This window comes from Chrysoperla carnea, chromosome 2, assembly GCF_905475395.1.
Source record: "Chrysoperla carnea chromosome 2, inChrCarn1.1, whole genome shotgun sequence".
NCBI lineage: Eukaryota > Metazoa > Arthropoda > Insecta > Neuroptera > Chrysopidae > Chrysoperla > Chrysoperla carnea.
Genome location: NC_058338.1, coordinates 40126351 through 40144949, shown reverse-complemented (window position 1 = coordinate 40144949; position 18599 = coordinate 40126351). Strand labels below are relative to the sequence as shown.

Below are 18599 nucleotides of genomic sequence, written 5' to 3'. Positions count from 1 at the left end.
CAAAGTCTAATAGCTTTTGTTATCTAAACACATTAAAAACCACATAGCTTATGAGGGTGAGACTGTAAACTTCAATGGAAAACGCACATGCGTATTTTCGTTTGAACAAATAGAAAGAAACGAAAATATTACACAGAAGCCGTGACTCGAGCCAAAAATTATTTTTCAGCCGCCCGAAACACGGTGTTTGTAGCTCGATATCCGGAAACGAATATCCCGAACGCGGTTATATCCAATCAATACAATCCAATCAAAATAATTTTCTTCAATCTTTGCTGAAGTATTACCTGAGATTAGGTTAAGTTGAATGTGTAGTTCTATATTATAAAACCTATTAACCTATCTTAAATCTTCACCTTGAAACATTCTCAGCTTTTTTTATGACTATCTCCTCTGCCTCTTTCAGACCATTTATTTTCCAGAATAGAGCATCATCGTAGCAGATGCTCTATCGTTTCTTCTTTCTCACTATACTCCCCGCAGAAGTTTCCTTGTGATCCCCCGACTTTTGTTCGACAGCACAGTGTTAACTTCGGTGGTTGCGCAAACCAGATTGTTCTTATGATTCAGCTTTTTTGTCCTACTATGCTATCAATGCTTTCTGCTATCAATCTTTGTTCAATGATACAATCATTTCGATCTTGCGATATCTTTTATTGTTTTTGTTTTTTTATTATTTTATTGATACAGTTTTTTATCTTGTATCGTTACAATCCGCAACTTAGCTGAATCTCAAATTTCCGCATCGTACACTTTTACTACAAGTTTTGCTAGTTTCCCTTCACATCTCTGTGACAGCGTGTGACTGGAAAGCCCAGCTTAAGCAGTCTGTGCCGTCGTGAATTCAAGACTATGCCTCTCGACACTCATCAATATCATTGCTGGCTGCTTCCTTATTATGCAGATTTCAATGCGCATCAATTTTTACCAGTTTTCTCAATTATTAGACGCCCAAAGGCAAAGTCACTTACCAACACTCATCAAGGGCGATACTGTCACTGTTGCATAAAATAAACAGGAAGCACTTAACACGCGCATGATAAAAAATTTTTGGCTTGACATTCAAAGTTTTATATTCATTGTTCAAGTAGCTTACAATTTGTTGGTGTTTTTTTGATTGTGCAGTTGGTTATGTAGTGGATTCAATACAGGATTTCGGTTTGGAAAAAATCTCTGAAAGCAACTTTTAAGAAAAACATACTACAGACTACAATCATTATAAACAAAAGTGATTGATTGACTCGAGATGTATTCAAATTAAGATAATATCAAGCATAATATCTTTTTTTTTAACGCTACAAAATTTCATTTTTTCATGGCTGCTCCAGTGGAAGTGCAACCGACTTGATAAGTCCCCACGAAAATCTTACTTCAGTCATAACTACGTTGTTTAAATTCTTAAATATTCTAACCTTCCTAAGAATATCTATGATTTATTGTATATTAGTCTCAATTTTTAGCGAAAGTGCTGGTTTTTAGAACGAACGCGATTTGCCAGAATGAGCAAACTGGTAGAAATGGTCACGTAAGCGTGTGATACAAGCTGTGTATATGTATCTTGCGGTCAATAAAAATGCGACACTGATATACATCAGATATATTTGGGGGTACTATTTGGGCATATTAAAAAATGTGTATTTTTCAACCATCAAATATATCTGATATATAAGGACAAATTCAAAGTCTCTCTCTTAATAATTATGAATGAATCCATATTTCCTGCCTCGAATCACACCTGTAAATATGTTTTGTTTAGGTAAATAAACTTTTTAAATTATAAAACTTCAGTATTGATTTGTAAACAACAATTCACTGCATTTTTTGTGAGTTATACAGACATGAAACTTATTAAAGCTGAGTCAGTGACTTCCATTTTATTATATAATTTGTATTTATTTTACATACGTTTTAAAAATAATTCTACTCCTTAAAAAATTGACAAGGAAGCACATATTGACTTTCCGAGCTTTCCGGATTTTTCCACTTCCAATAGTTCTTTATTCAATTTTTCTTGAAAATTTCCTTGAAAATGCGTGTTTTATTCTAAATTTTATATGCTTCTGAAAATTAGGAAGAGAAAGCTTCGACCCGGAAAAATGATGAATTTTCCTAGTTTTCCAGTTAACAAACCTTTTCCAATTTTAAATTCCCGAACTAAAAAAAAGAGTGTTATAAGTTCGACCGCAATGTGTGTCTGTCTGTCTGTGTGTCTGTTTGTCTGTGGTATCGTAGTGCCTAAACGGATGAACTGATATTAATTTTTTTTGGTTTCGTTTGAAAGAAATTAAACGGAGAATGTTCTTAGCTATGTTTCAAGTGCGAGTTTAGGGTTCCGTACCCGAAAAATTTGTCGGAAATTTTTTTAATTTTGTAAATTTCACTTGTATTTTAATAATCTTCTACATGGGTCAGATTGACGGAAAAACAAAAACAATTCCAAATTAATAATCGAATGCACGCGATTCTGCTGATTTTTTGGCTCTTACGCGTTAGTCCCGTGATTAAAATCACAGATGTTCAACTGGTTGGTCATGTTTCTAATGAAAGACATGCCCAACGCATATTTTATTCCGGGAGTGTGACATAATTCATTTAGTGAAATTCAAATTCTCAATGAGCACACCGATTAAAAAGCTAAGACTAACTATATTCAGAACAATACTAAGCCATAGTTTGCTTTAACGATTCTTTTATGTTTTACCAAATTATAAAATCAAATCATTTTTTCTATTTAATTAAAGAGTTGCTAATTGAATTGAATTGCCTATTAGCCTTTATGAGATTTTTATAAATAAGGATATATTCGTCCTGTGAAAAAACATTTTATTAATTTAATTAACTATTTACAAAATTAATTTGTTTAAAGTTCGTAAAAACAAATTCGAATTTAAATAAGATGCTAAATTTACTAAAGGTGGCTCACAAGTTATGGATATTAAAGTTTGATTTTCCATTTTTCTCACTTCACTATAACCAGGTTTACACCGACACATTCCATTATTAGCACTTTCCGATTCTTCCTCCTCCCAAAGTTGCCACTTCGGTGTTCGTTTGGGATATAGCCACTGTCCATTATCACATGGACCCTGAGTGTATAACATATGGCAAATATTGTTCATTAACACTTTTCCGTGATCACAATGTGATTTTTTCGCTAATTCATGACATTGTTTTAATCCTTTACCCATTGCACAATCACATGTTCCTTGATATGATATACCATCGATAGATGGTCGAGAACTGTAATCAAACGTAACAACATATCCATTGTTACATGGACCTTGGGAACCAATTCGGTAACAAGTACTTTCTTTAGGAAAATATAAATATCCTTTATCACATGGCACATTCATACAACTTGTTGAATTGATTAAAAATTGTCCTAGATCACATGGACCTTGGGTATAAAGACGATAACATTTTCCATCTCTTTTCCAGAAAACGTAGCCTTCTTTGCAAACACATTTTGCACGAACATGACCAGTTTTAAGTTCGTTATTTCCAGGAACAATTTTAAATTGATGCCCCGCTGAGCATGGTCCAATATCTCCTAAAGTTTTAAAGAAATACATATAATACTTGAAAATTCTATTTATCTACCTAATTTTCTTAAATTATTTTTTATACATTTTAATATGTAGAAAAAAAAATTAAAAATTGATGAGTTTTTGTTTTATCGCGCTTCTAAAATCGGATTTTTCTCTATCTCACTCTATATATCTTCAAAACAAATGGTACACTTACCTAGTTTGTAACACTGTGAGGTTTCCCTATGAAAATGCGGCAAGTCTACCGAACATCCACATTTTCCACCCGGCAAAAATAAATGACCTTTTGTTGTACATGGTCCAGGTGTATATAACTCATGGCACGAATTTCCTTGGTTCCAATAATATAATTGTAAGTCTTTATTATCATGTCGACAGTCACATGTTGGTAATTCATCCTCTGAATTTTTAATTAATAACTGACCTTCAGGGCATGGTCCACGAGTAAGTTTTTGATAGCAACGTTCATCTCTGGGCCACCAAATTTGTGATGGATTTGGACAAGTTTCTAAATTTCGACATACTCCAATTCGTTTACTAAAATTAAAAAAAAAAATCATTTCTAATTAATTATTCCTTCTTTCCAGCAATATCAGTCACTCTTCCTTTAAAACTAATATACTTCCAAAGATACCCATTTCAACCCTTAAGGGGTTCTTAAGGCCAATAGCTCCCGCGCTATAAAGCTTATTATTATTTATTTTGATTCATTTTAAGGGAGGGGTGGAGGTGGTGCAAGTTTTTAATCTGACCTAGCACTGAAAATCGTTGCTATTATTTAAGTAAATAGAATATTATCATAAATTATTGTCCATGCTTTCGCCAGACGCCCAATTGATCATAAATATACCACGGGTAGTAAAATAAAGAAGTTACATTAATTTTTTTTCCACAAATTCATATATAAATGAAATAATTATTCATTTAAAGTATATTTAAGTAATTTTTTTATTAATTTTTTTTTTAAAATTAATAATGCCATTTTTTTAATCGTTATATTAAATTGTTATTGGTAGTGACGTATGTACTCCCGTTTAGGCTGTGAGCCAATCGGAATCAAGCTAAATTCACATTTTTCGGCTTGTTTATATGGAAAATGGCGTTATAATATAGTGATAGATAAACTGTTTACCATTATTCTTGTAATTATATCATTTGTCTGTGCGGTGGCGTTACGAAAGCGATGTGTTGTCGTCACTGTCGTTTGAATAGAGTTTAGAAAAACCATTTTCAGTTGTAAAATATACTTGATCAATTTAAATCAAATGCAAATATCATTTTATCAAATGACAAAATGAATATTTGTTAAGTCGGGAAAGAAACGTGAATTTTAACAGAAACCACCCACTCAAGGCCTTTAGCTGCCTCTGTATATAAGAAAAATTATAATATAGGTACGGAATATTGTAGTAGTAATAATTTTCAAAATAACAATGTCTCTGCCTCCTACATTCATCAATTAATTGCGAGACGATATAATATATTAATAGACAGAATATATAAATATTTTGAAAGAAAGTTACTGTCTTCACTTCCAATTACGTAAACAAAAATTTTATGATAGTTCACATTTTGTTTTTTTTATAATGCAAAAAAAATTATATATTTTTTTTCGTAAATTGTTTCTTGGAAAACACTTTCCGATAAAAATATGCCATCAATTAAATGCCGATAAAATATGCCGATAAAAATATGCCATTAATATAAAATAGCATTTTTTCGGAAGTATGGCGGCTATGTCGAACCCTGGGATAAGTATGGTTTGACAATTTTCGTGAATGACTGTTCAAACATAATTAAATAAACCAAAAAAAAAGCATTTTTGGACGAAGTTGGAGCATGTGGAGGTGAAAGAGTATAAGATAGAGAAGAAGGCTTCTATTACTGGCAAAAAAGTGTGTAAGAATTTCAAAGCCTCCAGTGGTTGCGCCTAGTCATAAAATAGGCCACTGTGCTCTGTGTAATAATATCGTAATAACATGTTATGATTCTGCCAAGTTCTGACACTTGCCAAGTGAGGCGAGAGTGTGATGATGGGTGCTTCACTTCATCTAACTTTGATGAGTATACTTGATGGGGATACTTCGCGACAGTGTGGATCGGGGGTGGCAAGTTAAATAATTACGTACCAGCTCTATAAAAACGAAATAGTGAAAAGTATAAGAAATCACTATTTTCACTATTTTAAACTTAAGACAGAGGCTTCATAAGTTTATAAGGGGTTATATCCAGTTCAAATTTCCACATAATCGATTTTTTTCATTTCCGAAATAAACATATATTTTAGTATATTCTCTGAAAATTTCAAGTTGATCAGAGAAATATTCACGAAGATAAACGCATCAAAAAAAAAAATTTCAACTCAGTGTAAACGTCTTTTAAAATTTATTTTTATTTTCTCCAGGTATTAATCGAAGGAATAAGATTTCTCAAAATTATTTCGATTTCTTTCAAGTTGGAAATTTTTTGAATTTTTTTTTTTTTTTTTCGTATTAATCTATCGACTGACTAAAGAAGTTTTCTGAATTTTTGCATTTTAAATAATCCAAATCAGAAATATCTCGCAACTGCATGTTACTCCATAAATGAATATAAAACATTTACTTAAGCAGAAAGTTATTGATCTGACCCCTAAGCACAAAATGCAAGGCGGCTTCTTTTACTTGATATGCAAGCAAATATACAGGTCATTAACTCTCTCGTATGGCGATCTGATCTGATGTATATTTGATTATAATTTTTTTTCAAGAGTGAAAGTGACTTCAAACGCATATATTTATTTAGTAATATTATGACCATACATATACATCATGTATACGATTCCAATTATTATTTATAATTCTTTGTATACATGTTAAACTGGTTCAAGGTTAGACTCTGACTTGTGTAATTATATGAAGTAATGAAAAAACAAATCAAGTATACAACGATTATATTCATAATTATGTTTTTTAAGAGACGACATCTTTTCAAATAACTATTAGAGAAAATTAAATGTCTGTTTTGAAAGAATGCGGGGATTTTAATGATAATCAAATTCAAGTTCTAGATCAAAATAAGGAAAACGATCGGGGAATTACAAGAATCCAAGCATATTAAAGGTAGTACGAACGTCAAGGCAAGTTTAGACTTGTGGTTGAAATTATTTGTACCTTTCAACTTGGATGATGAATTTTATTATAACTTCAGGAATGTAGACGAAAAATAAGAATAACATTTTTCGATATCTGCGTTGGTTTTCGAAATATCGAAAGACTTAGTAAAATTTTCATTTTTTAATATATTGAAAATTACTCTGATATCGAAAAATTTTATTCTTAAATATATATTTTTCTTAAATTTGTGTACCCACTTCCGTACTCATTTATCCTTAATTAGTCGGGCACAACGTTTTTTTTTTTTTTTTTTGTTTCCAATAATTTATTAAGGTTTTAATTTAATTTAAATACCTGTTTTTTAATTTCCACCGACTAGTTTTGGACAAATCTATGTAAATATATCATCCATCTATCTACCGTTTTCCCATAAGATCAATATTAAATATGCCTACTTTTGAAGTCATTTATTTATTTAAATAATCGGACAAACCCTCCCTAAAATTTTCAGAATTGAAGTCCAACTTCATATACAAAAAATAAAGCCTTTTATCCAAAATTTCCCTGGCGCTCATACATCCTTACATAAAAAATCATTTAATAATTAAAGAATTATGTTTAAACATAATTTTGGGTTATGTTATTATGAACTGATCGTAAATGAGATCGGTCTGATAAAAAGATATTTTTAATCATCAAAATTATAAATAATTAATTATAGAATCTAATAATTAAAATTATTTTTTTAATTGAAAAAACATAGTCAAAAATATATTTTTCATCAACTTAAAATCAGTCAATAAATTGTGCGAAGGATGAAAACAAATTGTAGCCACCGAGCATTTTCCACGATGAAAAGTCAGCCACTGTTGGAAACATGAGGAAATGAACGTAAAATAGTTTTGTCACTAAATTTTATAACTAAACGTAAAATTTTTAAAAATTATGAATCATATCGACAATGTGTCTAATATGTATGATATATCACCAAACATAATATAAATTTAATTAAAAAAAAAGACATAAATTAAAATTAATGATTATGTTTAACTAACCTTGTACTTGATTTAGTACTATTTGTATCGGGTGAAAAAAACTGATTATTTTTACAAGGTCCTTTTTCAAATAAGTTATAACATTTTGATATGGTTGAATTGTCATTGTCTTGGTTTGTTGGTTCATCTAATAATTGTGCTGTACCGGGTGGGCATTTACATTCAGCTACATTTTCCGATAATGATGGTGTTAATTCCATTGTTTCTGGACATGGATAGCCAGTCTGAAAATATTAAATACCATGTGTAAATATCACTATTAAATATACCTCAGAGTTCGCATCCATCGTTTACACGTGTTATAGAAGTTATAATTCTTTGATCAATTACCCTCTAATTTCGCTAACAAGTTTTCAGTAAAAATAACCACCAGCCAGGAATGGGATGAGAACTTGGTTAACCTAAAAGGTTTGATATTTCATACCGGCGAATTTAAGTTAGAGAGGAAAATAGGTTGTTGAGTTTACTCTGAAAATCCAGTTTTAAGGCATTACTTTGAAAATCCAGATTACTGTAGTATGTATCAAGCAGAAATGAGAAGCGGAACGTCTAACGAAGGTAACAGAGAACTGACAAATGGCCTTAAATGAATTAAATCAGCTGGCGGATGAATATAAGATTGATAAAAAAACAAGCCAAGAACATAGACAACAAGTAAAAACTACTATTTTCGCTTATTTTTTTCAAGTTTTCTCGGCACCTACGCATCCAGATCGGACTTACTAAACGTCAATCGATAGATTTTTGAGACCTAGAACTTTCCAATTCAATTTTTTTGCATTGGACGTTAACTTTTTTTTATCGCAAGACAAGACCGTTTTTTTTTTACTTTTGCAAATTTTTTCGGTTAACTTAGCCATTGATTAGTCATAAAAAAAAACGCCATGTTTCTTGGGCTTGTTTTTTCTATAACAACGTATTTTTTATTTTCTGATACCAATTTTGTCATCCGTTTCGTAAATTAATTGGATTAATATATGATCTTTCCATTTTAGTCAAAAAAATTGGTTCAAAATTATTTATTGTTTTTCTTCACTTGTTTCACCTGTAGATTAGTAAAGGAAAACTCTAAAGATTAGCAAGTTCATTCTCGTCAAAAACAAACATTTAAGAGATGAAGAAAATTGTGCAAAAATAAGAAATAAAACTAAACTTAAAATTTTACGCAACGATGGTTCGATGATATAATTGTATATTCAAGTTCGTCGATGATAAAATATTATATATTCAAGTCTTGAAAGTGGTTATACCTGAAATATTTTGTAGCAAGCTTGATCTGGTGCCCAATATAAAAGTTGCCATCCTTGACTCGCACACGGATTTCGTTTTAAATCAACCCAATGCGGTGGTGCAATACCACCATTAGATGGATCCAAAATTATGATAAATGATAAAAGAATTGAAAATAAAATTCCATTTACTGAAAAATTAAAAAATCAAACAATACAACAGGTAATTAAAATCAATATCTAAGTATACATTGGTAGTTATCAGTTTTTATAATTCATAAATCTTATGCTATTACTGCATCTGGAATTTATTGCTTTGATCACGGATACATAGTTTTTCCTTTTTTTGTATATACACGAAAATTAATATATTTTCAAAAATATACAATAGTCTGTACTATATATATAAAGTTCAAACCGATAATAGATGAATTGTGCTTTAAACTCAGCCGTTTGAATAATTAAAAACAAGAAAAATTTGATTGTTGGAGAAAAAAAAATACGCATTTAATAACTTTCAAATCAATGATATTTGAAAATTTTAATAATATGTAACAACTATAATCTTTCAAAATATTTTGTAATGGATTCCCATACATTAACATTCTTTCAGAACGCGGTGCGCTAAGTATAAAGGAAAACGTGTGTGGCTATCACGAAAGGCCATAATTATATTTTCTATAAATGAAATAAGTTCGTCGCATAATCGTGTAGGAAAGAGTGTACATTCTTGAGTGCCAAATGAATAAATTACCTATTATTAGAAGAAATTATTATGATTATTATGAAGATATTATTTTTAGTCTAGTCAACAAATTCAAATTGGTGAAATATAGAAATAATGGTCGTAAATGATTTCCAGAAATATGTGTCAGAAGCGTTTTTCAGCAACTAAGTACAATTTTATTTTTTATCAATAAAATGTATGACTTTAAACTAAAATCAATCTTTTTCATAGAAGTAATGATTTTGTTTATTTTACTTCAGTGATTTTGTATCAATGAATTCATATTTTAAATTCAATATCCTATTCTATTGTAAATACAAATATTTAGCTGTTCTTGTTCCAATCATTAAGCAATTGTTTGGAAGTATTTTTACTTTATTTCAATATGAAACGTCAAACTTCGGAATGAGGTTGTCATAATTTTAATTTTTTTTTCAGTGAGTCCCGATTTCATTTTCATCTTAATAATATACGGTTCATACAAAACTTTAAAACTGATCATATTATTCGAGTATCTGTAGGTACTGGGTAAATGAAAGAGAGAATAAAACTAATAATTAAAGCATTATTTATGACAATGATGAAGCAAAAAAAAGAAAAACTCTAATATTTGGTTACAATAATAGTGATCACTCCCATATTTAAATAATTATATACCAAATAATGTTAATATTATGTAAATTTTTGTATAATTTTTTTTAAATTTTTTAAATTTTAACTCTACAGGTGGTCCACAATTCGGTTTCTGTCTCAACATCCAGTTTTTCCAGTATGATATTTCTCATTATTAGTTTGTTTGTATACTAATTTGAAACTCGAATTTTAACAAATTTATGATTTGAACGAATTTTCTGGAAAATATGAAAAATAACACCCTGAAGGAAATCCTGTATCCGCCTGCTTCGTTGCAAGATTTCTGTCTTGCTTTAACGTTTTTCACGTATGTATTTTATTTTAGAAATAAGACTTTATAAACATCCTTTAATATCGATTTCAATTTTAAGAACCACTTGATTATTTATTACATACCTAAATACATTAAAGATTATTATAAATCAGGACAGGAACTTGAACTGAAGAGGTCCCAGGATGAAATAAAATGAAGTAAATCTATATAAAATCACTTGTTATAATAATAAAGTATATAAATGACGGGAAAAAATAACCATATTTTATCATACAAACTTGTAGAATTAGTAATATTAGTATGGAAATCTTCTACAAACATAAGGACTTTTACGGTAGGAGGTTTTTTCGTTTATTGCTTTATTAAATTAAATTTTGGGCGCTCTTTGAATTTCGACAGACCGTACCGTTAAAATACTTAGTCTTTGCCCCATTGAGCTTCACAAGTAGTTTTTGATCAACTTCTATTTAGAGAAAACTTCGCAGTAGCTTGACTGGGACAGTTGGAAACATCAGAAGTGTTGTACACACATCCGAATAACTGAACGGCAATGGATGATCAAGAAACGGGCTAACTCTTTAGTATCTTTCACTAAACCACCCTTTTTATAAAATGCGCGCGAGCGGTATCTACCTACTCGGTCGGAGGTTTTTTAGGTAATGATCAAAAAATTGTTTGCTACTTGGATCGAGTTAGATAATTTTCCTGGTTGCCCCATTGTAGTTCCGGTCCTGTTATAAAGTTTTTAAATATTTATCGATTTCAAGAAAATATTTATTATAAATAAATTATTATTGGTACTGTATTTACTATAATATAATATATAATCTAAGATAATATGTAAAATATCTTTTATCTATTAATAAATTAAATTACAATATTACCCACTGTTATAGGCAGGTACATGGATACATATTATATTATTAAATATTATAAAATCACTTTCACTAAAATAGGAAATAAACAACTTCTTCATGAATAGTGCAAAAATAAACATACAAACAAATCATCATAATGTAACGTTTTACTAAGAAACAAACCAAAAAAAAAATATATATGAAAAAGAACAAACAATAACAACAATCTCTTTATTGTTTATGTAATAGTATAATGATAATAAATAATAATAATAATTGTATTTAAAATTTTAAAAATTTATGTAGTGTGAAATGAACAGATCTGCGTTTATAATGAATGTTTTAAAAGAGATGCGATTCAAAAGATAAAAGTTATAGGATCATCTTTAAAGATCTTTGTATGATAATTTTATTATTATTATATAAAAAAAAGTATAAAACTATGCAGCTACTATTAAATTACTTAATTAATATTATATAATTTTTAGCACAAAATTTAAAGTATAAAATTCACATAACTTGCATACATCATAATGTATTTCCGACACAATCGTATATATAGTTACCGATCAATGGTTTTAAGAAAAGGGATAATTTTCAATTCTCTTTAAAAAAGAGACAATATTTCATATTTCATAAAGATTTTTTTCAATTCCCTTAGAAAGAAAGATCGTCTTCGAAAGACAGTGCCGTAACCGTAAAGTTAGTAAAAAACTATACGGTATAAGGATCGTAAAAATCAGAAGTTATTCGCTATAAATCGGGTTGGAGTTTTTTCTTTAATTTTCAATAAGTATAAGATATTCACTTACTTGTTAAATAAAACCACAGGGAATGTGACGTATATCGCCCTAAAGCAGCCATTACACCACTGGTGATAGAATCACCAAATTAGCCTGTAGTAATTATTACTACTTCATAAAAGATTTAAATTCGTAAAGATTTTCCTTACAAAAAAAAAACAATGAACTACTATTAGACACTAAAAGTTACAACTAGAACTAGAAGGTAGTTTCGCTGCAAAACTGTTTCTACCAGTGAAACGGTCATTTAATTTAATAAATCTATTATATAAAAAATCTATTAGCTTAATTGTATTGAAAACTAGAGTGATACCTACCCGCTTCGCTGGGTTTAAAAGTAAAGATTGATAAAGATTGCTCTCGCTTATCCCCTTTCTATAACACTCGAAATAATGGTAAGGATTGTTTTACGCAGGTAAAATATATGTATGGTTTTCTATTTTTTTTAATGTATAATAGTAATTATTCATTGAGTATTGTCAAATTAAATTCATTTTTAAATTTTTTATTAATATATCTTTTTAAATTATATCTCATGTGTTATTCTGATATATCAGCTATATTGCTGTAGGTACAGTTTTATTAAAAACCATACGCTAGTTTTAGCCTGAAAGCGTAACAAACAAACAAACATGCTTACTTTCGCATTTATAATATATAGAGATTATATAAAGCAAATATTTACAAAGAAAATTGAATTCACTCTTAAAATTCCAAACGGCGGATTTCTAAATATATTGATTTGGGTTTGAATTTATTAAAATGAGTTGTTAGGTTGGAATGATATTCTAGATTCACAAATCTTAAAATCGAGTTAGCATTGTTGTTGGACCATCAATTGAAAAATTTTATCTAGAATTTATATAGAAATAAACTATTTCATGTTTCGTTAAGCTAAATTTTTTAGTAAAATTATATTTAAATAACTCCATTAATATACTACACACATGAAAGTATAAATTAAAATAAAATTTATGGCAAACAACAAAACAATTTATTAATAATAGACAGGATTTCCTCATTACAAAATCACAAATGAATTAAATACCTACCCATCAATTCTTTCTACTAATTATTACTACAAAAAAGTAATCAATTTAAAATAAATATAAATAATTAGGTGGTTCAAAGTTTGTGGAAACTATTTATTTTATTTTTAACACCCGAACCAAAAAAGGGGTGTTATAAGTTTGACCTATATATATCTGTGTGTTTGTCTGTCTGTCTGGGGCATCGTAGATCCTGAACGGATGAACCGATTTTGATTTGTTTTGTTGCGTTTGAAATGTAATTAAATGGAGAGTATTTCTAGCTATGTTTCAAGTGCGAGTTTAGGGTTCCGTACCCGAAAAATTTGTCGAATAATTTTTAAATTTTGAATATCGCTTGTAATATAGGTACCTACAAAATCTGAACATGTTATATTTCTATTAAAATATGAAATTCGGAAATTTTCGAGTTATACGATTCATTTTGAGTTATACGAAGTTCATTCAAAGATATTCAAAGGAGTATTTCCGTTGAAAATTTAATACCGCTACCGCAATATTTGAATAATCTGGCACATTAGCGTAAAAACACTAATGGAGTATAGAAACAGATTTTAAAATCATATGTATTTCTCAAAGTATTGCTGCTCTCTCTATACCTATCACCAATTGTTATTTTTAATGAATGCTTTTGCCAACCTATACTTCACCTAACGAAATTTTGATTGGATAAACCTTTTTTTGAATCCACAAATTTTCCAACTGAATCCACAAATTTGTATTGGTGTTTCAATTTTTATTGTTTAAAATAATATGAATTTCAGATAGGAAAACTCAAAATGATATTAATTTCCTCAAATCATTGGTTACAAAGCCATGGAATAAAAAAGAAGGTTGGGATCTAAATATTCTATCGTATATTTATTTTTATACTAAACTTCACTCATACTACATGAAAATATCGTTGATTTTTAGAAATGTCGGTCAGTACGGAGTTATCGAGCGTAAAATTTCCTAATGTATGTATATCTTATTTTTTCCCATTTGTCATATGTTTATATTATTATAGTATCATATTTTTATTGTCATAAACATGGAATTTAAAGCGAAAAATCTTCTATTAAAATTTGTTAATATAATTTCCTAAAAATCTATTTATTTTATATATTTTAGTTTTTCCAATCTTTTTTATAGCTGGAAAAACCTTTATTTATTTTAAATTTGTCACGTTTTTCCTCAATTTTATAGAATTTATTCAAAAACTTTCAAGCAAGTTTTAAGATTATCAAAGTTTTCAAATAATCTTTGACCATCTCCTTTAATTAACAAAACCTTGAAGAGGAGATATTCTAATTATACATTACTTCATTCTGAAGCTATAAATTTTAATTTTTAAATATAATTTATTTTTTATTAATGTTGTTCTGCAAAGCATGCATTTAAAAGAAATGTCATTCATGGTAGCTCTTATTACAAAAAATTAGAATAAAGCTACAAAAATGGTTAACTTTGATAAAATCTTGGTATCATTATTTTCCCCGGCTACAAATTTTTCGTTTTATCTATAATCATTAACTGAGCGTTAAGATTATTCATTAAGCTGATAAGAGAAATTTTAATGTGTACCTAATTGTTTTAATATACATAATAATTAATTATGTATTATATTAATGTGTATTAATCTTAAAAATTAATTTAATATAATTTTTCAAATTACAATTTAGATCAAATATTTTCATTTGAATAAATTTTATTGCACATATTTATCTTATTTTCAATAAAATATAATTTGCATAATTCTTTTTAAAATTATATAAATAAATTATTCAATCATACTTACGTTTAAGAAAATCAATTCTAATCATTTTCCAGTCTAATAATTCTAAAAATATTTTTATCAAAATAAATAATTATTTACACTTAATTTGAAAAAATTGATTTTATATTTCCAGCTATTGTTATTATAATTAATTAACCACAACATAATTAGTTGTTTTTTTAATTTTTTTAAATTATTAAATCAACACCGCGCGCACTGCACTGCAATGTAGAAATAATTGATTAATCACATATTTACTTAAATAAGAGAAGAATAACAAAATATTTTGCAATAACATTCACTAACAACACAAATTGTAATTTATATTTTATCTAATATTGTATTTAAATATCTTTTTACTGCTGCCAAGATCCACGATCATGACCTTTTTGCGCTGCTTTTAACTATAATAAAATAAATTATATTGACTGATTTTTTTTATACAGACACTCTTATCTCTTATAAAGGCAATTCCTAAACTTTCAATGAATAAAATTAATTTTTAAAGTCGTTCACTGTGAAAACATATTATAGAAATTAAATAAAAACGTTTCAAATAAAAACCTTCAAACAAAATGCTAATTCAGAAATACAAGGTTATTTTGTTTTAATATAATATACATATTTCGATTTAACGCATTCTATACAAGGAGACTTCCTCAAAACATCCGATGTTTTTAATGAAGAACAGCGGACTTAAATCGGAAAAAACTGGTCGCATACCTATTAAAATATCCTACTCAAAGTGTTTTCGTTAAAAATATCCTAGTGCAAAAATATCCTTAAGGAAAATATTAATTTCGAAATAAAGTGTGAAATTTTGTCCTCCTATCGAAGAGGATACTTTTCGGGCTACAAATGAGCTCAGTTGGCTAAAGCGTAACCAATTCCGTCCACGGTATGCTTAGGGTAGCGGGTACGATTCCCGCCATCGCAACAAAATTAATTTCATTAATATTTGTGATGGACTGGTGTAGTGCATGGTATATGCATGAAGCAAGTGAACTCAGCCTCTAAAATTGTGGAGCTGACAAATGAAATTATCAGCGGAAAGGTGGTAAAACACATATATGGTATCAGAATGGGATCTATAGCCAAAGTGTGTCCTTCGTGGACAGCCAATATAACCTAACCAAACCTAACCTAAACTTTGACCGGTACATACATATAAACCAAATACATGCTTTGTAGTCAAGTAATGAGTTATTTTTAGCTTTACAATACCACGCAACTACAAAAATATATAATATATTGTGTGCAAGTGATGCTTATAAATTTGATAATATAGATATGACTCTTCAATCATCAATACTCTAACTATAGTCTCTGTTCATCAAATGATGGAACTTCGATTAAATTAAAATTTTGTTCTTATATCATCGGCAACCTTATATTTTTATGGCATTATTATAAACTGCAAGATTGTCTAAATATTTTACATAATTTTTTTATCACACTGTGATTTTTTGATAGAAATATCCAATTGAAAAAGATAACCTATATGATTCATCATTTTTTCAGCCAACTTTGAACCATAAAATAATAAGAAAAAGCCCGATGACCTAGGAATTTTTAATTGGATGTCAATATTTCGACTGTTAATAATTATTTGGTTAGCTAATTTACATAACATGTAATGTACATTAGGTATATTCATACATCCATGTTGTAATATGAAATTAAGTTTAAATTAGACTTTGAGCTGAGTTTTTTAACTGCAAAAAATTACGTTTGAGTTTTTTAAATCATATTCTCAAACTTGGAACGTAGAATCGAATTACGACTTATTATACCTATTAATATTATGGAAATATTAAACAGTGCAAATTCATTGGTATACCTATGTAGGACGAAAGATCCTTATAACTTTAAACGATCCTTAATTTCTTTCAAAAATTAAAAAGTGGGTGCATTTGGACTTAAATCGACAAAGCCATCTTCTACCTGTATGCCAAAAGTAATGTTATTATATGTTTTCACAACCTGTACGGCAAATATTTTTCGAATAATTCGATTAGACGTTACATATTCCAAGGATACGATTTAATACATCATAATCTGACCGTATTTGTACCAAAATTAACAGAGTCTGGCTGTTAACAGTAGCTTCCCGCCTATTTTTAGAGTTAGAAATGTGTATTATTCAAATTCACATATTCAGATTTTAATCATAACCAATATTAAAACATTATATCAAGTATAGTTGCATTCCGTTGGTACAAACTAACACTGTGATTTTATAAAATTAATTTATATAATATAGATATGGTAATGTAATGTGAATAGAACCATGAATATGTCATATTGTCTTAGGTATTGGTAACTACAGTGCTTAAGAACATATAAATTGTCTCTCAATAATTATTTTAATCATCTAATTCCCGTTTATAGTAATTTCACTTTTTGATTACGTTTTAAAGTTATGATCATTATATAAACAAGCACTGCGACAAATAAAGAGAGTAACTAACTTCGTTAAGACTGTTCTATACTTACACATTTTTGATTAGCGTGAAATCATTCCTTGATTGGCGTCAAATTTTATAATAATTTTAAAAAATTTTCTTAATATTCATTGGTGGGAAAAATAATTTATAAAGAAAAGCGATTTGCCAGATAAGAATGGTTAAAGTTACAACTGAATTTCAAGCACTCTGATTATACATACCCTTTACTCTATCGATTTGAAATTTGAATATGTTTATTTTATCAAAAATCCTGTTAATTTACCCAATTTTAATTGTTCACATCCAGGTACTTTTTCTTATTTCACTGTACGTGGATGTGAACAATGAAAAATGAGGAAAATTAACATAATTTTCGAAAAATAATCAGTACACAGAGCAGGTAGAATATGAAAACCTACAACATATTCAAATTTCAAATCGATAAAGTAACTTTAACCATTCTTATCTGAAAACTTTTCTTTATAAATTTTTTTTCCACCAATGAATATTTAAGAGGATTCTTAAAAAAATTTTAAAGTTGTATTCCAATTTTGGATAAAATTTTTCGATATCTGCAATAATTTTCAAAATATCAAAAATTGAAAATTTTATTTAATAATTCAACTTTCGATATTTCGAAAACCAAGGAAGATATCGAAATTTTTTCAATTCCAACATTTTCAGTTTTACAAATTTCATTTGTAAGGATTTTATGGTGGTATCTTTATAACCTATATAGGTATACCAAAAATTTGGTTAATTTTCACCATAAAAGTTACTTATAGATTTTATTTAATATATAAATATATATCCTTGATGCAACCCACACAAAAAATGGCGATACGCCTGAGGAATATATAGAATGATGCAACATTATTACGTAATCCAAAAAGGTAAAAAGAATTTCATCAATGTTCTTATTAAACGTTATTTGAATATTTCGTACAAAAATGTTGTATGTTCAAAAAATAAACGGAAAAAATTGTGGTGACAAACTTAATACAATAACTCTCCGTCAAAAAGAGTATCAAGGGTACATTTCATTTATTTTGACTTGAGTTTTCGGTATAATTACATTTTCCCATTCCCTTCTAAAAATAATTGAACTATTTAAATGAGATAC

General features: G+C 28.5%; 1 protein-coding gene across 1 annotated transcript; it reads right to left on the bottom strand.

Moving 5' to 3' along the window:
• Window positions 1-2816: 2816 nt before the first annotated feature.
• Window positions 2817-15201, bottom strand: LOC123293402. Its single transcript, XM_044874213.1, has 5 exons — window positions 15051-15201; window positions 8949-9118; window positions 7699-7922; window positions 3745-4085; window positions 2817-3550 (listed from the first exon to the last, which is right to left on the bottom strand). Exons 1-5 carry the CDS (start codon window positions 15073-15075, stop codon window positions 2844-2846), a joined length of 1467 nt encoding a protein of 488 aa, XP_044730148.1. The 5' UTR covers window positions 15076-15201; the 3' UTR covers window positions 2817-2843.
• Window positions 15202-18599: the final 3398 nt, after the last annotated feature.

Coding starts and splice junctions, on each gene's coding strand:
- LOC123293402 (XM_044874213.1), bottom strand. CDS start 15,075: ATGATTAGAATTGATTTTCTTAAAC. Junction 7,923..8,948: donor CTTGCTACAAAATATTTCAG/GTATAACCACTT, acceptor TAATATTTTCAG/ACTGGCTATCCATGTCCAGA. Junction 4,086..7,698: donor AGTACTAAATCAAGTACAAG/GTTAGTTAAACA, acceptor TTTTAATTTTAG/TAAACGAATTGGAGTATGTC.